The following is a 25,332-nucleotide window of genomic DNA, read 5'->3' as shown; positions in this document are numbered from 1 at the left end:
AAGCAGATTATGGTTGGACGGGAAAACTTAACGTTATGCTACTCAACAATAGACTACCTTAGGAGACTGGACATTTTCTGGAGTTATTTAAACATTGGTGATTCTTGTACTGTGTAGGAATCTGGACTATATGATTTTTTAAAATAACCCTTCCAAATCTTATATGTGTCAATGTTCCAACTAACAGACCCAAACAAATCAGAACTGCGAGGCTTAAAGCTTCCTCAAAGAACATGTTTATTGGATACATATAGGCACAGTCAAAAGTGAAACCAACTCTTAAAATTCCCCCCAGGAATTCAATGTAACTAAATATAACACTTTCCTCTCCTCTATTATGCAACTGATCACACTTCCCAATGAAAGCAATTGGCGGGCTCCGTGACACTTCTTCTCTCCACCTTCCAGCACCTGTGGGAATGACCTTGGTTCTCATGGGACCGCTCCATGTTTAGTCTAGCAATACTTCCGCTTTCCTCCCCCCCCAACCTGTGTGGCAACTGAGAACGACAAAGATGGCTTTAGCCAGGTTCGTTTCAGAAGTTGACAATATGACTGTATTATTCAGCAATTAGTTTAAGGTAGTGTAGGATGCAAAATGTACAGGCTATTGAAATCCAACTGAAAAAATGACAAAAAATTCATCTCAGGAGTTTAATCGAAATATATACAAAAATGAGATATGCCTCCATAGAGGTAACAAATTGATTGTTCAACTAGCCTTCCCAGGCTCCAGCAAATAACATTACCATCTGCAACCATTTTGTTTCTTCCAGACTCTACAAAACATTTATGATGCACACAGGATGGTCTGAATGATCGTCATCTACTGTCAACTCAAGCTGCACTCTCCTTCAGTGGTTAAAACGAAGGGGCTTTGATCCATAAGTAATATTATCTTTAAGTATTGGATGTGATATAGGCATGGGAACTTTGCACCATTTTCTCCCCTTCTTGTAAATGGGTCTCACAGCCTTGATAGGATATCTGGTATGGTACCTGTGAAGAGAAGCAGAAAACCATGCCATGAATAAAACTGGCAATCACAAAACATGTTTGAAATGCAATAAATAGTTACAAATAACATCTTCATTTTACTTTATTAGCACAAGTGACAACTAGGGCCCCATCTGCCTCAATGAAATGATTAAGCACCTTAATTGTGGGCTGTACTTCCTCGGTTACAATAGCGGGAGTAATTAATTAAAATGCTTCTGCCCAGTGCTGCTTTAGATTTGTAGGAGTCAGGCAAGACATAAGAAACTCTGTTCCATTTTTAGGTATTGTTTTGAAATTCAGTCAATGGCCATTAACTTCTCATTCATTCTTTCCATTTCATTATTTCAAAATAAAATCAGGCACATGCTGGTTCTTCAGCAAAGTCCATTTCTGACTGTCTATATCTGTATATCAGGTTATTTCAATGCATTGGCTAATTTCAATCTTTTTATTTCTATTTCAGCCTTTTGAAACGATATCAAGTTATCTGGTGAATCTTTGCTGTGTTCACAAGACAGGCACAAGGGAGCTCTATTAAGATGAGAAGGATCTGAATTGCCAAAGGAATTAATGTCTATTTCGTTAAAAAAAAACTAGGTTAGGTTTTCTTAATGCAGGAGAATAAGAATTGGCAGGACCACTCATTTTCACACATTCCGATAAGGAAGTGTAGTGATTTTTTTTTTTAAAAAATGATCTTTATTGTTTGTAATATAAAAAATATATAGAAAGAAAAAAGAAAAAAAATAGAAACTAAACAAAGGAGAGAAAAGAAAAAAAGGAAATGAGTTAAGATGCTTGTTAAATAGGATTCAAACACATTTTTCCTATGAGAACTCCTAACACAAATGAAGAAGCTAAGGTAAGTAGTTTGGTTATATCCACTAGCTTCTGAAGGCAAGATTAACCAGAAATATGGCGATTTAGAATCATCACAGCGTTTTGCCCTCAAGGGTTTTTTTTCCTGCAGAATTCTCAATTCAGTTTAACAAAACTCTCTTTATAAATGCAATAATGCAGACAAGGAAGTGATCAATAAAATTGCACATATGCCTCTCTGATGAGCAATAATATGGATGCATGAAATGTTAAGTGCTTTTGATGGAGCTGTGTAAAACTGATTTGCTCTTTGCCCATTTAGGATGTGCAAAATGGTAATAAATCCCAGCAGTCTCAAGCGGTTTTGAACATATAAAAATGTTCCCATCGCTTCAACACTTTTCAAAATGAGATGCCAAAGAAGGTTTTGCTCTTTGGTGCAGAAATAAAGCTGTCAAGTGAATAAACTGAAAGCTGAATGAAGTTGTAAGCACACTGCAATAGCTATGAGTTCAGAAATTAAAAAACAGACATCAAGGAATTGAAGAAATAATACTTCTCATCTTGAAAATATTGGTAAAGATTGATTTTTATTAGCATAATACATTAACACGAATGAACTCATGTTTCATTCCAGATATAAAAAAGAGAAGACTATTGAGAATCATTTGGAAAAAACAGTTGGAGTTAATAATAGTAAATGGCTCAATGCATTTCATTAGAGAGCCAGCCTGGAATAGCAGTTAAGGCATCAGGCTAGGAACCAGAAGACTGTAAATTGTAGTCCTGTCTTAGGCCCAAAGTCAATGGGTGACCTTGGGCCAGTCAATCCTCTCAGCCCTAGGAAGAAAACAATGGCAAACCGCTTCTGAAATCTTGCCAGGAAAACTGCGGGGACTCGTGCAGTCACCAGAAACTAACCCAAAGATATCCCCCCACCAAAATATTTCATTACACAGGACAAATCAAAGGTTAAAATTTCTTTATAATTTAAACTTCATGGAGAAACTAACTTTACAGGAAGAGTAGAAAAAAAACTTCACTGCAATGCATCATAACTTGCCAAGCTAATTTTATAGATATTTAATGTGACGCTGTGAAATATGGAAGATATGCCAATTCCAGTAGGGCTGTCTAAATTGTATTGTGTAGAATGTAGTTATAAACTTTGCTTTGTCTCCATCTGCTTTACTAAGATGAGAACTGAACTCCCCCTTCCTCTGCAAAACCTGACCTACTATCTTGCAGAAAGTGAGCTGAACCAAGCTTGCTTATGAAAATGGGCAAAATTTCAGAACAGCAGTCAAGTCTGGACTGAAATCTGAAGATCAGATAAGAACAGAGACGAACATGCTGGATGCTACCTTAGGCTTAGTAAAGTAAAATGTAATAGATAAAAAGTGAAGTATTAAAGCATATAAATCAAGTCCAGATCTCTTCCTTATAGTCTTATTGTTCTATACCAGCCATTAATGTCTTAAAAATTTGTATGAGGAACAATTCACTTACGGTTGTTTAGATTCCAATGTAATATTCAATAGCCACATCATGGCCTTTGTAGTAAAAATAAGACATATTAAATCTTTCATTATTTTGAGGTGAAACATCCTCTACATAAGCTTTCCGTATTATAGTTTCATATAAGACCGTGAATTTGTAATGCATATCAGATTAACTTCCTATTACAGCATATACACACACGTTACAATGTTATTTTATATGACGTAATTTACCAGGTGCTGATCTTCTCCAAACAGTCTAGACATAATTTTACTGCAGCTTTGGGAAACAGATGTTGGCGATGATATGACATATATTAAAATCTAAAAATTATACTGGGATGACAACAGATAAAGTTCTTAAATTAGAAGAACTAATCCTAGAATAGTGGAAGGATGGTCCAGAAAAACTTCTGCACAGTAAATATGGGGCACTGGCAGAGAGAGACAGGGTGGCTGGAAAAAGGGACAGGCAAGAAAATTCTGAACTTGGGATGAATGTGGTGCTGCTTTGATGCACAACCCTTTTCTCTTTGTATATCCTATAATGTTCAGTTGGAGTCCAGTGTTTTCTTGGACTGGATTAGGCTTTCAATGAGAATTTATGTTATGATTTGATAAAGGACAGTATTTTATTTATTAAATTTGTATGCCAGCCATCTCACTGTCGCAAGCAACTGAGTGGTTTGCAAACATCATAAAAAACAAAGGTATAAAACATTAAATATTAAACTGAATCAAAGTAAGTTAAAAAAAAACCAACCCAGAATCCTATGGTGGAGGTGGAATTTGCCTCCTCACATACCAACCACCTCCAACATGGAACACCCAATCAGGGCCTGATGCTGATCAGCAGGACCAGGTAACGGGAATCTTTTACACCAGGAAGGGGCTCCTTACAGTCTTCCAAGGGTTGCAGGAGATAAGGTGTTTTCTTTTGGTGAAAAATTAATGAATGAAAATGGGAGCAGGAGGTTCCTGGGAAGCAAACCAATCCTGCTGCCACCCTGAACCCATTTTGGGGGAGGGGTTTCCACAATATTTTGTGGAGCAATTAAGGACTATAAGAGATGTACCTACCATTCCAAGACAAGCAGCCCCCATTTAACCTCCACTTGTTCAGTGACTGATCAACAATTACAATAGTGCTGAATGAGGAGCAGTTATGAGGGGTGCCTGTAGTTGCGGCTATGCAGCATCTCTGTAGTCACGTGATTGCAATATGGGCATTTGGCCTGTTGAGCCAGTGGGAGGTTGCAGATAGCAATCACATGATCCTGCGATGCTGTGGGGACGCTGCAAATGCACTGGGATTCACTGAACAGTGGCAACTGGGATTGCTTAAATTGCTGTTACAAGTCAGTGCAGTCGTGTGATGTACCTCACAACTGTGTTGCTTAATGACACTTCCTATTCCCAATTACTATTGTTATTTACTATTGGTAATTGGTAATTATTTGGTGGGGCGCAATGGCTTAGTGCAGGCTTAGAGCCATGCTGGCTCAGGAATTCTGGGAGTTGAAGTCCACGAGTCATAAAAGAGCCAAGGTTGCCTACCCCTGACTTAGTGGTTAAAGATACTGAGCTTGTCAGCTGGAAAGCTGACAGCCCGTGTTTGAGATCTGAGGGCCACACGATGGGGTGAGCTCCCGTTACTTGCCCCAGTTCCTGCCCACCTAGCTATTCGAAAGCATGCAAATGGGTTAGGGCAGGGGTAGGCAACCTTGGCTCTTTTATGACTCGTGGACTTCAACTCCCAGAATTCCTGAGCCAGCATGGCTCAGCTTGGAAACCTCTCCCTTCCTTCAGCATGGCTGGCTCAGGAATTCTGGGAATTGAAGTCCACGAGTCATAAAAGAGTTAAGGCTCCCTACCCCTGGGTTAGGGTTAGATAAATAGGTACCACTTCGGTGGGAAGGTAACAGTGTTCCATGCGCCTCGCTGTATAGTCATGCCCACCATATGACCATGTAGGAGTCTTCGGACAATGCTGGCTCCGTCTAAGAAACAGAGATGTGCACTGCCCCCTAGAGTCGGATCTGACTGGACAGGGGAAACCTTTACCTATACATTTATTTAGTAATTACTAATAGTAATTGGTAATTAATAACTGATAAGTGAAAACTATCTGCATTGAGTTCCTCTAAATCTTGGAAAGCAGTCCCTAATTTCCCCCCCCCCCCAGTAATTTCAGGCCCTTGTATAATAGTTGATATATTTAATATTTTTTGAATAATACCTCTCCCCCCCAAAATCCAAAAAAATATTTAAAAATATGAAAATTCATGCAAAAATTTGAAATTTAGCCAATTTGCTGTCAAACTTTAGTGGTGTGATTTTGGGATTCTGGGGCCAAAGTGTGTTGAGACAAGGTTTCATGCAGCCATCATCTCATCTGCTACCAGCGGAGAGAGCCAGAACTCTACACCTTCATCAAGGCAGGGCACTGAGCCAAGATATTCAAAGGGTTACTTGTCTCTTTGCTTATGGGAATAATGAGAAGAATTTCTAGGGGAAATGAGCACAGAGAACGGCCTTCAGGTTAAGGCAAAGATTTAATTATTACACGTAAAGCAAAATTTCCCATGAAGTCACGCACTCTGTATGCTTGACCTGTCCTTCAATTTGGGAAAGTTTCAGAACAAAATTCTTATTTTCATCCTGTTCAGGGGAGGGCAATGTTCAGCATTTTGAAAGCTTGTGGTGAGAGAAAATAGCCAGCATGGCACTGGGTTTTGTGTTCAGCTATTACTGGTGCGAACTGGATTAAAATATTTACTTGGCCATGAATCTGTTCGGGTGATCCTGTTTAATTGCCAACTCTGTGCATAATATCCTTCCTACATGAGGGAAGGGCTCTGTCCAGTCATCTTGCAGAAAAGCTGGGAAATCAAAATTAGTACTATAGTAACAATAACATGTATTAAGAACCCACAGTGGAAACAGTTTTTCAGTTCTGGTATTTTTCAGAGAGAATTGCAATCTATTTTCACAAAGGCTGTATTAATCATATTCTGTAATATTTTTAGACCACTATTTCCTGCAACCATTACCAGCGTTTCAGTTTAGCAATGCTTTTCTCACTTAAAAAAGAAGAAATGGAAGAAGAAATATATACTGGGAATAATGTATTCCTCATACATAATATAGTTCCTAAACTATATAAAATGCATCTTGCCATTGTTTTTAAATGAGAGGCCATGAAATGTTAGCTTTCTGGTTCACACAGTTTTACCATGTCAATAACCTAGGTCAGGGATCTTCAACCTTGGCAACTTTTAAGACTTGTGGACTTCAACTCCCAGAATTCCTCAGCCAGCAAACTTTTGCTGGCTGAGGAATTCTGGGAGTTGCAAGTCCACAAGTCTTAAAGTTGCCAAGGCTGAGGACCCCTGACCTAGGTGCTTTCCCTCCCACTAGATATATTGTGCATGTGAGAACAGAGAGCACAAAGGGGGATATTTAAACAAAATCATAGCAAAGTTGGAAACAAACTTCCAAACGTGGGTCCTGTGTCTTAAAGCCCATTGCTTCTTCTGAAGCTGCTCTGAATATAGGATGTGGCTGTTTGAGTAGCGTGTTACAATTTAACCCCTAAGAGCTGTGAAAAGAAATGTTTAAAAAGCATCCACTTCTCTGCATTACTGGCTGTTCCAGAAATCAATGTGGGAGGCACAGGTGGGGGGTAGGCACATAGCCAAATCCACAACCTTCTTGTCCTGGTTGAGATATGGCAAGCGTCCAAAAATGCAACATTTTCTCTCTGCAGCCAACAGAGACAAAATCCCAACGAACTGGAGAAAGCGTTCCTAAAAATGCCTCAGCAAAGGCAACTCTGCCCTACTGGTCCCTACTTACTGTTCCAAAAACTTTGCATGCCATTAATGTTCTGTCACTTTCAAATACAATTCCTTGTTTTGTCCTTGTTATCAAATTCATTCCACCTAGCACTCTTTTCCATTCTTTCCCACCCACCAGGTTTGGAAGCTCTAGACCGGGAAAGCAAAGGAAAGACAGACACATGGCAGCTACCAAAATTAAATCTCTCTTTAGGAACTATACAGCAGTTTGTTAAATTGCTTGGCTTAAACCAGGAGTCTTCAAACTTGGCTCTTTTACGACTTGTGGACTTCAACTCCCAGAATTCCTTTGCTGGCTGAGGAATTCTGGGAGTGGAAGTCCACAAGTCGTAAAAGGGCCAAGTTTGAAGACCCCTGGCTTAAACTCCATTTCTGTTTCATGGAGAAAAGGACGTAATTCATCACTGCTGCCTTCATCTACTAGGCTGAATTCAGACCAGTGGAGTTCTGCTAGAGTTAATAAATCATCCTGTGAAAGTCCAAGAGAAGATTTGATAAAAACAATCCTATGGAGTAGTAGGTATCCTGTTTCTTTTTTACTTTTTAAATAGGATCTGTACATATACAGATATTGTCTACACGCATAAAACATGTTGCTAAAATATATATCCTTGCAAAAATATAAAGAACATCCAGAAAATAAAAATAACAGAAGCACTTCTAAAATACAATCCACAGAAAAAGGGACTGAACTATGACCACATTCCTGGAAAAGGACAAGGATGCAACCTCAAAAAAGTTTCTGATTTTTCCTGTGGCATTTGGTAACCCCATGGCTTGCAAATACTGTCTCTTCATAAAGTGCTTTGACATCTCCATGGGAACAAAAAACAAGGTCATAAATAAGGGATTAGCTCCTCTGAACAGACAGCAAAGCAAAAAAAAAAAAAAAAAAAAAAAAAAAAAAGGCAACAGGAGGTTTAAGTTTCCCCAATAAGGAGCTAGGTGTGAAAGCAGGATGGAGGGGAGAAAAAAGACTGGAAGACTGGAAGAGAGAAGGCACAAAATTTAGGTAAACTACGAAGTGTAGACAAAGAATAAAGGTACTAAAATAAAAAGGAGACAGAGAATGAGTGCCTCCTTCATGTTCCTTTTGCCACCCACTGATGCTAACAAGCTAGCTTATCTATTCTGTAGCTCGCATCAGTAATTGCCAAATGATTAAAAATGGATAACCGATATGAAAATTAAAGGGGGTTGGGAATGGAAAAAAAATGAAAGCATGAAGACGTAAAAAGAGCCAGCTGGTTAGTCTTGATATATGGTTTACTTTTTACAAAAACTACCAAGATTCATTATATGTAGGTAAATGTACACATGTAGGATCAGTGGGTTCTGAAACCCATATATTAGAAATACTTCTACTCCAATTAGAGGGATATTATATCCCACAAACTGGATCATGGATGTATTTCTTGTCATCACCCCTTTAGGCTCAGATACTTATCCTCTCTATTGGCAAAAACAGCCCACTGGGATCTGAATCACAGATTGTCTTATTCCCTCCTGGGCTCCAATGTACATACTGTAAAAACAGAACTGCTAAGTTTATAATTAATGCAGTTGAACTAAGATCCAGATACCCCGAGCAAATTGGGGTTCCCTGTAAAGGTGATGCATTTTTTTGGGTTGCTGACTCTTGTATCACCACATCCGCATTTTATCATTGTACTTTATCTTTTTAATCCCAGAAACAGATCACGTATCTTTGTTTTCTTTTATAGATATGGTCGTTAAGACTGATCAATTAATAAAACTATACTAAACTATACAGGAGAAAGCTAGGGAGTTCCAAAAAAACATCTACTTCTGCTTCATTGACTATGCTAAAGCCTTTGATTGTGTGGATCACAACAAATTGTGGCAAGTTCTTAAAGAGATGGGAATACCAGACCATCTTATTTGCCTCTTGAGAAACCTGTATGTGGATCAAGAAGCAACAGTGAGAACTGGACACGGAACCACTGATTGGTTCAAAATTGGAAAAGGAGTCCGGCAAGGCTGCATATTGTCGCCCTGCCTATTTAACTTATATGCAGAGCACATCATGAGAAAGGCAGGGCTAGATGAAACAAAAGTTGGAATTAAGATTGCCGGGAGAAATATCAACAACTTAAGATATGCAGATGATACCACTCTAATGGCAGAAAGTGAAGAGGAACTAAAGAGCCTCTTGATGCGGGTGAAGAAGGAGAGTGCAAAAGTTGGCTTGAAACTCAACATTAAGAAAACCAAAATCATGGCATCCGGCCCTCTCAATTCCTGGCAAATAGATGGGGAAGAAATGGAGGTAGTGACAGATTTTATTTTTCTGGGCTCCAAGATCACCTCAGATGGGGACTGCAGCCAAGAAATTAAAAGACGCTTGCTCCTGGGGAGGAAAGCTATGGCAAATCTAGACAGCATACTAAAAAGCAGAGACATCACCCTGCCAACAAAAGTGCGTATAGTCCAGGCCATGGTTTTCCCAGTTGCAATGTATGGCTGTGAAAGTTGGACCATAAGAAAGGCTGAGCGCAAAAGAATTGAGGCCTTTGAACTATGGTGCTGGAGAAGACTCCTGCGAGTCCCTTGGACTGCAAGGCGTTCAAACCGGTCAGTCCTAGAAGAGATCAACCCCGACTGCTCTTTAGAAGGCCAGATCCTGAAGTTGAAACTCAAATACTTTGGCCACCTAATGAGAAGAAAGGACTCACTGGAGAAGGGCCTAATGCTGGGAAAGATTGAGGGCAATAGAAGAAGGGGATGACAGAGAATGAGATGGCTGGATGGAGTCACTGAAGCAGTAGGTGTGAACTTAAATGGACTCCAGAAGATGGTAGAGGACAGGAAGACCTGGAGGAACATTGTCCATGGGGTCGCGATGGGTTGGACACGACTTCGCAATTAACAACAACAACAACAAACTATACAGAGAGTCCTTGACTTATCACCATTTATTTAGCGGCTGTTCAAAGTTACAAATTGAAAAAAAGTGACTTATGACTGTTTTTCACACTTAACGACCATTGCAGCATCCCCGTGATCATGTGATAAAAATTCGGGTGCTTGGAACTGCATACATTTGTGACACCTGTGCTGTCCTGGGGTCATTTGACCACCATTTATAATCTTCCCAGCTGGCTTCCGACAAGTAAAGTCAATGGGGGAAGCCAGATCTGCTTAATGACCGAATGATCTGCTCAACAACTGTCTTGTTTAGTAATGGAAATTTTGGGCTCAGTTGTGGTAGGCTGAGCACTACCTATACCAGGGGTAGGCAACATTGGCTCTTTTGTGACTTGTGGAAGTTGAAGTTGAAGTCCACGAGTCATAAAAGAGCCAAGGTTGCCTACCCCTGACCTATACTGTTTTTTTCGGTCCACTTCTAAGGTTTCCAAAGATTTCCCTCCCTCTCACCCACTTATCAGAACACCTGACCTGTTGAGGATTTGCTTAGGTTTGGGAACAACACCTTCAGGAAATTTAGGTTTATGATCTGGCAGCAAACCTAAAAATGGGGATGGGTAGGAGGGGAGAGAGAAAGGAAGAAAATTAAACAATTTCCTAAATATACATCCAATTCTAGTATATGTTATGTTACAAACTCAAATTCATTTCCAATAAATGGAAATCTTGTATCTTGTTTATCTTCAAAGCATAAAAATCAGCTGCAAATGATTATTTAAAGGGTCTAAAATTATACTGGTTAGTGGGATGATCTCATTGTAGCAATCTGATTTTACACAGAATCTTGCAATACATGCTACAATCCATCAGATTTCTAGCCTCAATTTATTATCAAAATGTGGCTGACTTTTATTTCCATGAGAGTTCCTTATCTGGTCATACAGCTATATGTAACTTTTTGACTCATTATATCTTGCACAATGGGCTAAGACCAAAGAGATCAGAGCAGGAACTGCTCTGCCTCAATTTGCTTTGTAACACTAGGGCTAACAGGATTAACAGGATCTCTTGAATAGGGTCTATATTATCGATCCATTTGCTGATGTACCTTGCTATGGATTACCAAACGCATCATATAGAACAATGACTGTAAAGTTCTATCACAGTTTAACCATAAACAATAGAATTGGAGCTCTACTGCTGGGATGTTTGCAAGGAGATGAAGCAGTAAAAGCAGGGTAAGTAAATAGCATTGAGAATGTTTTAGAGCAGACATATCAAACTCACGACGGCAACGTATCGGGACAGTTTTGCCATTGTTGGCAATGGGATGGGTGCGGCTTCTGCGTGACGCGTCTGGTCCACGGGCCGGCAGTTTGACACCCCTGTTTTAGAGCAACTAAGATTCATTTTTCCCAGCTGAGTCCCATTCACACAAAAGAGAAACAAGTAGATACCTGCTCGGTGAGCCATTTGCACGCACACTTTAATCTTTTTGTGCTCTTCTTTACAAAGGCCTGTGATGTTACGAGGTATCATCCTTCCTGTAGAGTTTATGAACTGACTTAGCAGTAAGACATCCTAAGGAAGCAAAAGAAACTAATTCAGAAGTACCAATATCAGTTAAGCTTGCAAGCGATGGGGACCCAAAAGCTTCTGAAAAGCATTATGAAATTAACCATTTGACCGTTTCTGCACAAACGATACATGCATCCCTATCAGATATTTTGCTCTGTTCCTTATGCTAAAATTATTCCCTGATGGTTCTTAGAAATACAAAGGATGATACATGAAGCCATGAACAGTCAAAAGTGTGAGGGTTTTGCTAGGAACAAGATCTTCAGTTGTTACTGTATTATTTCTGTCTTAATAACATTCTCTTGAATTGTATGCCTAGTACACAGAATTTGACAACTGCATATCATAAATGGATTCTCCATGCCCTTACTACAGCTAAAAGACTGATATTGCAATGTTAGAAAGATAAATACAGTATATTCAATGGATTGAATATCTGCTTACACTTGCTATTTATGAGTGGATTACCTACAGACGTAGACTTTGTATGGATAAATATAATAAAATCTGAGACTCATTTATAAAAAATACAGCAGGTAAAAAAGCACAATCATTATCTAAATGTATTAGAAGTGAATATATTTGCCTGTGCATTAGATAATTATACGTAGACTTATAATTGTTTACTACTGTAATGATATATTATACTCTATATTTTATTTTTTTCTGATGTATTTTTTCACTTATTTTTTAAGCACTTGTTATGACAGAATAACAGAATAAGAGAGTTGGAAGGGACCTTGGAGGTCTTCTAGTCCATCCCTCTGCTTAGGCAGGAAAACCTATACCATTTTAGACAAATGGTTGTCTAGTCTCTTCTTAAAAATTTGGAGCATTTACAATTTCTGAAGGCAGGTTGTTCCACTGATTAACTGCTTCATCAGGAAATTTCTTAGTTCTAAGTTGCTTCTCTCCTTGATTAATTTCCATTCATTGCTTCTTGTCCTGAGAATAGGCTGAATTCTTCTTTATAGCAATCCCTTAGATACTGGAACACTGCTATCATGTCACTCCTAGTCCTTCTTTTCATTAAATTAGACATACCAATTCCACCAGTCATTCTTCATATGTTTTAGCCTCCAGTCTCCTAATCATCTTTGTTGCTCTTCTCTGTGTTCTTTCTAGAGTCTTAACATCTTTTTTCATTGTGACGACCAAAACAGGATACGGTATTCCAAGTGTGGCCTTACCAAGGCATTATAAAGTGGTATTAACACTTCACGTGATCTTGATTCTATCCCTATGTTAACACTTTTTTGTGGGGTTTTTTTTTTGTTGTACATATCTTTGTGTTTTGTTTCTTTTTCTGTTTTATCTTTATAGAAATAAAATTTATTAAAAAAAGAACTTGAGAATGCTCTAATTTTCTAGATACTTTTAATTTTTTCTCAACTAATAAAAATATCATTTTATTTAGAGCTTTTCTTCTTGGAATGCATTCCAGGGCATTCGACTAACATTCTCAGGCAATGATTATAAGGCAAAACAAGCCACAAGAAGTATTTCTAGATGTTCTTGGGTGAAAGTATAACTAGAATATTTAAGGTTACTAAATCACTGTTACAAAGTTATACAGAACTAAGACAAAACAAGTCATGGAGTAATCTAACGCTAAAGTTAAAAAAACACATTAGCAAAAACATGAAAACTGTTGTATACTGTTCTAAGATTGTTCTACATTGTACCTAAGGAATATAAAATTCAACCATAGTGGCCACCTGTCTGGAAATGCACTTATTGCATAGGCTTGTCAAGATTATGGAGTTTGCAATCAAGCAGCCAGAATTTAGAAAAATTACAAGCAGAATTATTAACAATGTAAACTATTTCACAGAACAAATTAATTTACTCAGCTGAAAATAACTTTTGAGCAATGCTAAATCTCCTTTTTCTGCCTCAGATGAACTAATATTTGAAATTCCAGAATTATAGTACACGTGGATTATACTACTAGGAGAGCTCCCAGATTGTGTACCAGGTCTGTCTGGGGTGGTGCAACTCCATCCAGAACCAAGGATGATAAACCTACAAATCCTGAGGCTCCATGAACTCACAGCCACTTCATCTTACCAGAGTTCAGCTGAAGCCTGTTGTCCCCCATCCAAACCCCTCCAGCCTCCAGGCATTCTAAGAGGGCAGCTACAGCATCTCTTGGATCACTAGGGATGGAGATGTAAAATTGGGTGTCACTGGCATATTGATGATACCCTCAGCCCATGGTGTTGAATGACCTCACCCAGCAATTTCATGTGATGTTAAAAAGGAATGGAAGAGAGTATTGAGCCCTGTGGCATTCCACAAAGCATCTCTTGCTCCCTATCAATACCAACTGGGACCGGCATTGAAGAAAGGAGCTGAACCAGTGCAAGACTTCATCACCCAGCCCCAGCTCCTACGACTGGTCCAAAACAATACCATGGTTGCTGGTATCGAAAGCTGCCAAGAGGTCAAGAAGAGCAAGGATACCCCATCCCGTTCCCATCTATAAGTATGACCAATGCAGTTTCTGTTCCATAATCAGGACTGAAACCTGGCTGAAAGGGGTCCAGATAGTTTCGTTTCAGTCAGGACTCTCTGAAGCTCTGGCATAACCACTTTTCCCACCATCTCCTCTAAAAAGGGGAGGTGGGAAACTGGATGGAAATTACCTAGGCAGGTGGGATCTAGTGAATGTTTCTTAAAGAAGCAACAGACCAAGGCTTCCATAAATTGTCCTGTGAATACCCCCTCCTGCAGGGATGTATTAATTACTGCCTGCCCCCCCCCCGTCATTCTCATGGACGCTTCTACCAATCAGAAGGGACAAAGATCTAATCCATAAATTCTTACACTAATAGCTCCGAGGAGCCAGTCTACTTCCTCAGGTCCAACAGATTCAAATTGCTCCCAGATAATTGGGTGAGTCCACTCCCTGGGATCTCCAATGGACTGCTCCATGTTTGGATTCCAACTGAGAACAAATCTGAGTAATTTATCCATCAGGTACTCAACAAATTCCTCCGCACAGCCCTATAAGTGTTCGTCAGATCCCTTCCAAAGGAGGGACCGAATGACCTTAAACAGAATTCAACATCCAGGGCTCCAAAGACATTTGCTTCAGATATTTTATGGAAGTTGTTGGGATGAACCAGAAGAAGCAAATTTTCAGTTGCCTAAGAGCATCTCCTACAACATACTGAAAATGCTACATCTATTCTATTCCAGTTTATTGCATGTAGCACTCACCTGCTGAAAAGAAATGTAACGTATTTAACATTTTAAATAGAGAGAATAATAATAAGGGAAAGATGCTGTTTCTTAGCCCCATTATATGAGAGTGCTTGTTTCCAGATTCAATTTGACCCAATATGAGCATTAGCCCATGTGTTCCTCAATTCTAAATGTCACTTTAAAACAAAACAATAAGATTCCACCCTCTTCAGGCCTGCAGGCTGCCTTAAACCATTTGCTGCTTGTTAACAAAAGCCTCAAGTCTTCTGTGCACGATAAATGCACAGATTATTATATGCAAAAGCTTATTATATGCAAAAGATGGAAAGACTGGACACTACCCACAATGGAGGAATGGATAGTGAGGATGATGGAATTTGCTAAGATGCTCAAACTGACCCCTTTGATCAGAGAAAAAACATATTTATTTATTGTTGACTGGAAACGCTTACAGACTTTTTGCATGAAACATAAAAAATGAATTTATGACTTTGAAAATCAGATTACAGAAAAAAGAATGCTATGTTGTAACTATAGCATAAGAGGTAAATGCACATTTATACTTATAACTGCTGTAAAGAAAATCAGAAGCTACTTTTTATTATTTTCCTTCCTTTGCACTTTTTTACTTTGTCCTTCTTCTTTCCTCTCTTATCTTTATTCTATATGAGTTTGTTAATTTTTTATCTTTTTTTTTTTAATGCATAAACAGGCCCCAAGTCCAACAATGTAGTGTTGCTCATTCAGAGTTCATCTCTGCTGCAAGGCAGTGCGAAGATACAGTGTTTTAGGGTAACAGAGAAACAAGTGCAAAAGGGTTAAAAGAAAAGAGTATTCTGGCAGAGATTAGCACTGCCGTCATGTTCCATGAAATTAACACTGTGTGCTAATGGGCAGCCAAGACTACAACTGCAGCTTTGCTTTAATCACTGGGCAGCTCCTGGGAGAGGCTGAACTCAGATTCCCACCCCTGTAATCTGTAGGATCTGACGAAAACAACTTGGATTGAATTAATTTGGAACTCAGAAGCAAAGACTGGAGTTCGGTCTCCATTCTCCACTGCCAAAGAGAGATGACATTTACTCATGGTCAGACTAATTGTGTTCCAAGCAAGAGAAGAGGAAATAAAGCTTTGCCTTCATCTGGACAGAGTATTTGATTTTTCCTGCTAGATAAACAAAATCCATCATGACCAATGTATTCTCTGGAAGCAGAAATCTGGCTGGAATGGTGGGCAGGACCAATACCCAAGGCCACCTGGATTCCTGACAACTGCTAATAATTTGACTAAATGACCTTTGGGATTTGTTTATACAACCAGCACACTCTCATCCCATGCTATTATTTTGGGTTGCACAAAATCTGCTGCTTATTGTTAGCTCTCTTTTAGCAATTCTAACCAACTCTGTTTCAAACAAAGCCATATTAAAAAAAAAAGCTGAACATAATTAAGTAACTAAGATATTATTAAACTTAAAAACTGTAATAAAAACAAAGTTCCCTTTATCTTCAAAACACAATGAACTTCTTTTAATCTTTCAACTCCATAAACTTTTCAAATAATCTGAAGTCTCTTGGTCTGCTGTTATGTGGAAAAAAAGATGAATTGGTAAGTTTTTAATTGCAGGACCGAGCAGAGGATGAGTTCAATGCCAAGTTCCAAATGGAAAAATCACTTGGTCTTGCTTTCAGAAGCTCTGTTTCAAGCGCCCATGCACAGGGTTTCACTCACATTTCCCAAAGGGGGAAGGAGAAAACAGCTGAAGTAGAGGCATACTGGGAAAGTAACTGATAGTATCAGAGAGGGATTAGGGATTCTAGGGAAGCGGTTTTCCTTGTGCATGTGCAGGCTAGATTAAGCCAGAAAATCACAAGCTCCCTGTCCTTGCATTAAAGCACTTTAATAACAATTTCCAATGATGCAACAACTATTATGGCTCATTCTTCCCCAAAGAAGGAGGTATGTGTTCCGTTAAAAAAAACTAACCAAAACGATTATGGAATCCTTATTTCAAAGTATTCAAATCTCCAGTGCTAGGTGAACAGTGCCCCAGAGAAAGAGAGTCTTGTAAGAAATGTTTTCTGCCCATAATTGTTCCAAAGTTCAGGATTTTAAAACTGGTCAATATGTGACTATTTATGATCTTTCGAAGTCAGATTTTATTTTGCAGTCAGATGTTGTATCCCAGTCTCCTAGTTTGCTATTTTTTTTTAAGTGCAATATAGCTGGGTGGGGGACAAATGTTGCAAAATTGGATGTGTCAGCCAAACAATTTATTATAAATATGAGGAGTTTCTGATGTACATTTGTATGGAGTTAAAAGCATAGCTGCAAATTCTCTTTCCTCCTATTTCATGGGCATAATCTATTCTCTTTTGGAATAAGACTTGATGTTAGGACAGCTTGATGCTCGTTAGCGCAGTAATTGTGCTTCCCCATGCACTGTAAAAAGTTGCATTGCCAATTTGAGGCTGCAGAATCGTTGGATGGATTATAAGCTAAATAAAATGACACTGCATATTTGAAAAAAAAAATTAGATTTATATCCAGCCTTCCTTAAATAATACTGCTAAAACTATTTAGTAACTTCCCTTGACGTGCCTTTTAATCAACCAGGGACACAGCTGTCTAGTTTGGATTATGTGTCAATTTTTTTTTTTCATCCAATCCATGATTAATATGGGTTTCAACATTATTTTGAATGCTGAATGTTGTATTTTACTGTTGAGAATTTTAACTACAGCTGGAAAGATATTGTCTAAATTCAAGGCTTGCTCACTGGAAAATAAAAGGGTAGACCTACAACACTGATTTCTTTTATTTATCTTGGAATCCTTATTGTTTACTTATCAGAAATCGCCAGAAATAGTAGACCTCTGATACTAATTAGGACTTGGTTTTCTTAAATGTGCAATTAGTCACAAAATCAATGATTTCATGAAATCATGACAGAATGCTTGTTACATGCATAAGTTATATTACATTCAACAACATAGCTGGTCAGCAATGTGAAAATAAAGTGAGCTCTAACAATCTGTAGAACTACAGATTCTAGTTCTACTGTGTATATAAATGATCACCAATGTTCCTAAGAAGAATAAATGGCTATTATTCCTTGGTCTTTCTAGGTAGGATTGGGGTAGATTTCAGTCATAAGTCCCTGAGAATCAGTTAGTGTAACTAAACTTTAGAAATTTCCTAGATTCCCATCCAAGAAGATAAAAACCTTTTCCTGTCATATCACGTGAAGTTGTCGTATTTATGAAAGAGATCATTTTGCTAGGCAGCAAACTTCAGTAGAAAGGTAACTTATACATGCTTATGTATGCAAAATACAGTTAGATTCATCTTAACATTGTGCATACTATATGTACACATTACAATCACATTCTTTACTGCAGGGGTGTCAAACTGGCAGCCCGTAGGCCGGATGCGTTATGGGCAGGCCACGCCTACCCTTGCTCCACAAAGGCCAAAAAGTCATGATACATCATGTGATGCGATCGAGTTTGACACCCGTGCTTTACTACAATTCTCTCCCTCTGAAAAATTCCTGCCAACTACCACGATTATAATTTGCTTGCTAATTTTCTTTTTCTTCTCTATTCTTTTCCTTTAGTGTGATGCCTCTAAGAATGTAAATTATTGTTTTCAACTAAAAACAATGTTCTAGGCATTAGGTTTTGCTGGTATGTAATTTAGCAATAACAAAGTCTACTCATGTAATTTTGCTTCTCAGAAATCCTGGCATTTTGTGCAAAGAAGAGTTGACCTCTAAGTCAGTTGATTATTTCATTAGACAATACCAGGCATACAATTATGAGAATGATCTAGATAGAAATAAGTTGATTTAACTATATTTTATCCTCAGCAGGAGGATGTCAGCATGGCTATATTTTAGCAAGTATTAGAATAAAAACTCACCATATAATCGTACTTGTGTTTCAAGTCCCAGCGACAAATAGGACAGTTTCCAAAAGGATTTGGAGGAGTTGGGCTTTTGACATCTTCTATAATTTTGCCTTCGATCTAAGATATTAAGAAAAGGGAAATTTTGAGTCCATGGTTCAAAAACTGCTGCTTGATTTCCTACATTACTTTATTCAGCACATACAACATCAATATATCAAACTGCAGAAAAGGATAATTAGACTTAGCTGCTAGCAACTTACATTTCAGAGAATGAACTTGAAAAAAGGGAAAAAATACTTTGAATTTTAAGTAGCACTTTGCAAGAACCACAATATTCTGCAATATTAAAAAAACTCCCTATTAGGAGGATCCTGTCTTACAAAGGGGATTCTTTCTTTCTTTCCTTTCTTTCTTTCTTTCTTTCTTTCTTTCTTTCTTTCTTTCTTTCTTTCTTTCTTTCTTTCTTTCTTTCTTTCTTTCTACCTACCTACCTACCTACCTACCTACCTACCTACCTACCTACCTACCTACCTATTCTTCCAAAAAGCAATAGAGCCCACAGTCCTAGCTAATCATGCTCAAAGATGTAACTTATCTCATAATTGCTTCTTGAATGACTAGGATATTGCACACTTCCCAAAGCCGTCCCACTAACCTTAAAGTGGCTAAAGTTACGGGAATTCATAACACTTTCTTTGCGGAAGTATTTTAACAAAAAACTTATTTGCCCAAAGGCATTTTCTGTCAACTAGGTTCCTTCCTAAAAGAAAGTCTGAGGACCTTCTTGGAAATGTTTAAAGGCAGAAGTTGGATTTAAGACCCAAATGCTAAAGCTAAGTGCTGGATGGGAAGGCAATGCACTTTTTGCACAAAAGGGTTTGCCTTTGTTTTCAACTTGACATTTATGATACTAAAAAGAGAAGCAAGCTAGCCAGGAAAACATTTTCAGTTTACACTTATAAACCAGGAGAGAAATAAAAACCAACATTTGCAAAGCAAATTTAAGTTTATCTACATTATGTTCTTAAAATCACAGAATATTCTTTTTCTCGTGAGTACATTCACCCACCAAAGCACACAAGGGAATTTTCAGTGAACCACCTCTAAATTATATAATTCTTGAAGAGACCATGAAAATGTCACTATTTAGTATTAAAGGGCAATAGTACATTTTTTTGTAGTCTTGTGAGTATTCACAACGAAACTAAAAGCATCTTAGAGAGAAAGAATATTCTGTGCTTCATAATCAAAGTATTTTGCCTTGCTATCTTCTAAGTACCCTTTGTGGTAAGAGATCCTTGCTTTCAAGGAAAAAAAAAAGATCTGCGCCACAACAGTACATTTGCAGCACTTCAAAATCTCTATGTCTTCCACAGAATTCCCTGTATCCTAATAAGCTATCAATGTAGGAAACAGTATAACAAGCTACATAGACATGTCTATGAAATCTCCTGGAGTTGGGTTTGACTCAAGACAGCTTTTATTTTCACCTTACTATGTTTTAAAATGTAATTATTAGCTCTTTCTTTTTAACAGACAGCTAGGAAAAAAAAAGATCCCTGCTCCAATTTAATAATATCAATAAAGTAATCTAAAAGGCTCTTCTCATCTCAGCTCTTTCCTTTTCAGAAGTTTTTATAGAGGATCCTGGAAGTTCATAGTCTTTTTCCAGATCTGCAGGCATACCCTACCCTGTAAGAAATCGTGGTTTTTACTGAAGTAACCAGGGATTATAATATTACACCCTGAAAACATATTCAGAAGGTTAATATAAAGAGTTAGGTAAGCTTTGTTCAAAATCATACTGAGATTTAAATGCATATTGATTATTTGTTGAAAGTTACTGTTCCGTTTTTTGGTTGAAAGTTGATGGTTTATAAAAGCTAATATTTGTAATTCAGAAAATATAGCAAACTTACCGTTGTGGTGTTCCCTTCAATAGTTTCTACAACTGCAAACACAAAAATGTGAAGAAAATGTTAGATATATTTAAATCCAGTAAAGAAACTGGGATCATGAAGAGCACTTTTACAATTCCTGTGACCTAGTAATAAATACAGTATTAGAATGGAAATGATGTTTGAGGAAGTTAATATGAAATTCAATACTCAGCATTCATCCAAATATTTTCTCTAATATCACTCCACAAAACTATCAGAGAGGGAGAAAGGGCAATTAAAACAAATTCAGTTTATATGAAAGGGAAAAAAAATCTGTCCTGTTTTCCAGATAATTGAAACATTATACATACAGTAATCCTCAGCAATAATTATGTGAGAATAACCTGAACCTATTAGCATACTAAGTATTTTCATGCTGAAAATAATAGGTAGCATGTAATCTTCTAAATCAGAGGTCCCCAACCTTTTGGGCACCAGGGACTGGTTATGTGGAGAGAGGTTTTTCCATGGACTGGAGGGGGCGTGGTTTTGTGTGCTGCCTGCATCCTGGGGATGGGGATTTCCTTGTTTATGCGGATTGGTTGCTGGCATGGTGTGGCCTGGTACTGGTCCATGGTCTGGGGGTCTCCTATTGTAAATGTTTTGCCATTCTGGGGAATGTGGAGATGATCCTCTACTGAATGGAGAAACTTGATATTCTGAGAGAAATAAACAAGCCAAAAAGTGACGATGGCACAAGTGATGGAAGAGTCAACACAATGTAGTCTCCTGTCAAAGCTTCTTATCACTATGGCTATGGTGATAAATGATCTTCTTTTATGATACATATTCACAAATAATGAAAATACAATCATTTATAGCCACTTAATTTGGAAATGGCTATTTAGTCACCTACAAAAGTGGGAAAATATTTATTTTGTCCTAGTCAATGAATGAATTTCAAATCCTGACGTCCAATACATGAAAAAGATGTGTGGTTAAGTATAAACCATTTTATGTGTGCTTGTTTTGTTCTTGCCTAATAATTTCAAACACTCAGAGTGTGTATTCCTGTCTCCTTTAGAAAAAGTAACACCTCAATTTCAGGCATGTATCTTTGGAAAATCTCACTCTCCGCCCCAACTGCTGGTGGTCATTTCCTTGTCTGTTTCATGGCGGAAAAGAATTAAAGCTATTCTCTCTGGAGTAAAAGGGAACAGTGAACCTTTTACTGTAACCGGTGCTTTCCTTAGGTGCTGATGGCAGGGATTTCCTCTTGCCCTTGTTTTCAGCTAGGCTGGCGTCAGTCATTTTCCCTAACAGATTCTTTTCTCCATTAAGTTTTATCCACAAGGCTAGTTCTACACTGACTGAAGGTCCGTGATGCTCTCTGAACTTAATTTTTTTCTTGCAGACATTTTATTTCCCAAAATAGTGTAGGGTTTTTTTGAATGCAGCAATTATACTTTGTGATGTGAGTAGTATCAGTTAAGAGTCTGTGAACCAGAAGATGTAGTAGTAAGTTTACTAAAGAGGGGTGGGGAAAAGATGGAGTAATTTCAGGATGTGAAAATATTGTTGAGAAGTAGCACTGCTAAAAGATACAAAAATGTCTGAACATAAGAGTGAACTCCTGCCCACTTGGTTATACGGAAGTGAGAGGTTGACATGTTGGAGAAACACACATATTGACTATAGGGAGAATAGAATGCTTAAGAAATTGTATGATAAAGCACAGATTGGGTAGAAAATGAATGGATTCTGCAATAAGTCCATTAAGATGGTTTTGATCACATGAAGAACATGAATGAGAATTCAATGGTAAAACAAAGGAGGATTAAATGGGTTGAGAAGAAATGGGGCATGGGGTAAATTATTGCTAATTAGTCTTGATGAGATCCTCAATCAAAACAAAACAACAAAATAAAAATGGGAGAAAGAAAATATATGAAACGTGTGGACATGATAGAAGCAAAGGTAGCTCAGTTAAATAGAAATATATGGATAAGCACAGAGAATAGTGTTATAAGATTTTGGTTTCTTTCTTTCTTTTTTCTGTTCTTGTCAATCCAAAAGAACGTTAGAAATAAACTGTGTAAATGAGCTTAAGGCTCTTACTATTCACAGGGAAACTCTCTGAAATCAAAATGAAATGAATCAAATGTGATATTGGAGGAGTTGCCATGAAAAAGACAGAATCTGGAAATATACCAAACCCCATTAGCTATGGAGCAAAATAAATAAAATCTATCAATGCCCTCACATGAGAGATGCAGCTTAAACCCCCCCCCCAATCTTTAGAGAAGACCTGGGCATTTTATGGCCTGCAGGCCACATAGAGCCCTTTGGCTGTCCCTGTCCAGCTCACATTGCTGGTGTCATTGGCATGGGTGGGGGCACTGATGGCAGGGCATCAGCAGGGAGTGAGGCAGTATCAGTGGCTCCCCACAATTGCCTCAATTTTTCATATGTCTCCTTGGAAAAATTAATTGCCCACCCCTGCTCTACGGCAGTCAAGCTATGCTATTTTCCAAAGCGCCTGAAGGCAGGACAAGAAGCAACGGGTGGAAACTAACCAAAGATAGAAGCAACCTAGAACTAAGGAGAAACTTCCTGACAGTTAGAACAATTAACCAGTGGAACAACCTGCCTCCAGAAGCAGTGAATGCTCCAACACTGGAAGTTTTTAAGAAGAAACTGGACAACCATTTGTCCAAAATGGTATAGGGTTTCCTGCCTGAGCAGGGGGTTGGACTAGATGACCTCTAAGGTCCCTTCCAACTTTATCATTATTATTATTATAATATCAGGATTCCTGCACAGATTACAGACCTACTGCACTCTTATACAGAAAAACTAAAGTCATACAGTGTAACATGATAATATTGTGGGGAAAAAACACACAAAGAACACTAGTATTTCTCTAAAATGCTTAACAGAAAGAAATGAAACATATTCAATCAATGGAAAATATGTGGAATGAGAAAGTGGGAAAAGCACATTCTTACGCCGATTCAGACCATGAGCGTATTTACCCCAGTGTGTCTGTCAATGCGACTTTCCTGGTTTCCAATAAGTTTTTTTTCCCAGCCTTAACCTGGAGAAGCAGGGATTAACTTTATATATATAAGCATAGGGTCTATTTTTAAACATCCTCCCCTCCCTTAAGAAAATCCTTAACAAAAAAATTGGGAAACCTGAAGATTTATCAGAATTTTAACTGAACATCTAGACATGCTTCTTGACTTTTTTCTCTCAAGACCCCTTCCAACTTTTAAAAATTAGAGAGAATGCCAAAAGAGTTTTGTTTGTATGGCTTATATTTATGGACATTTACCGTCTTAAAAGTTAATATTGATGCATATGTTGCTGAGGCATTTCTCACATTATTTGATGGGGCTTTAATATTATTTTTCAACATTGTCTAGCAAATAATTTTGATTACTTGGACCCCTGAAAGGCTCTTGGATCCTTTCAGTGGACCCAATGAATCCTAGGACCACATTTGAAATAACACTGATCTAGACATTTGATACTATTTTAAGGTTACTAATTCCACGTTCTTATTACAGCAGCTTTTCCCAGCTTATATGTGCTGGTCCCCCCCCCCCAACAATCCACATCATGAGGGCCAATCCAATGTCAGAATGCTGCAAAAGGTGATGACATGATCCTGGGACACTGCAATTGTCATAAACATGAGTCAACTGCCAAGCATCTGAATTCTGATCAGGTGACCATGGGGATGCTGCAACGGTTGTAAGTGTGAAAAATGGTCACAAGTTACTTTAATGACTTTCTTCAAACAGTCATTAAATGAACTGTTGTAGGTCGAGGACCATCTGTACTTCCAGTGCATTTTGCTACAAGAGTGAATTCTCCGACCATACAGACCACAGAGAAGGAGGAGAAAGAGATGGTGGATACCCCATCTCTATGTATAGAGGCATAGAAATTTTACATATTTGGGTACTTGGTAGTATTGAGTCCGCTCTTGCCTTTCTACCTTGCGCTACCCATACATCCCAGGGATTACGAGTACGTGCACCGACCCATCCATCCCCGGACTCTGAGCGGAAGACTGTAAAAACTGCACAGAAACGGCACTTCTCTTCAGCCGGTTGCCAGACATCGCCTTGGAGGAAGGCGCCCAAGATGCACAACGACTCTGTCCTCGGCCAGCGCTGGACCCCGGGCGTTGGTTTGAAGCCTTACGTGTGGAAAGGACACATCTGGCACTCACCCTGCCGGAGTCCGCGAAACGGAGGCCGGGTCCAGGCGTTTCCCAAGAAGCGAGGCAGAAGCGCTGTAAACCGAGAGAGCAGGCCCACTGCGGGAGCCGCCATCTTTGAAGTGCTGAGGCGCTTCCTCTTCCGCTTTCAGAGTTTCAGAGCAAGACGGTATCCGACTCCGCCCCACCCGGAACTCTCCCGGTTTAGAAAAGCGCTGCCCGGTGTCTCTCTCGCAACCGGCGGGAAGCTTGCCCTGGGATTTGAAGTACGTTTGTGGAAGCTTAGCCTTTTCCAATACGGCAGACAAGGATCTCATCCACGAAATGCATTTGATCTAACGATGAGTTATGAAATCCTGGGTTTCTGCGTGTTAAAGAACCCCACTGTTTCCCCTCCCCATTGGAAGGATGGGGCGCCTGCGGATTTCGCTTTCCGCGTGGATTTTGTGGCTTT

At 38.7% G+C, this 25,332-nt stretch overlaps 1 protein-coding gene across 1 annotated transcript; it reads right to left on the bottom strand.

Annotated features, from left to right (window-relative positions):
* Nucleotides 1-216: 216 nt before the first annotated feature.
* On the bottom strand, nt 217-25,041 carry MRPS18A (mitochondrial ribosomal protein S18A). The gene is made up of 6 exons (XM_039342743.1): nt 24,891-25,041; nt 20,687-20,718; nt 18,780-18,884; nt 11,524-11,647; nt 10,598-10,667; nt 217-999 (listed from the first exon to the last, which is right to left on the bottom strand). The coding sequence occupies exons 1-6, from the start codon at nt 24,991-24,993 to the stop codon at nt 855-857; spliced, it is 579 nt and encodes a 192-aa protein (XP_039198677.1). The 5' UTR covers nt 24,994-25,041; the 3' UTR covers nt 217-854.
* Nucleotides 25,042-25,332: the final 291 nt, after the last annotated feature.

The sequence above is a fragment of the Crotalus tigris genome, unplaced genomic scaffold, assembly GCF_016545835.1.
Source record: "Crotalus tigris isolate CLP2741 ecotype Arizona unplaced genomic scaffold, ASM1654583v1 scf7180000017812.1200847, whole genome shotgun sequence".
Taxonomy (NCBI): domain Eukaryota; kingdom Metazoa; phylum Chordata; class Lepidosauria; order Squamata; family Viperidae; genus Crotalus; species Crotalus tigris.
Note: the sequence above shows the minus strand (reverse complement) of the source record. Positions and strands in the feature narration are given on the sequence as shown.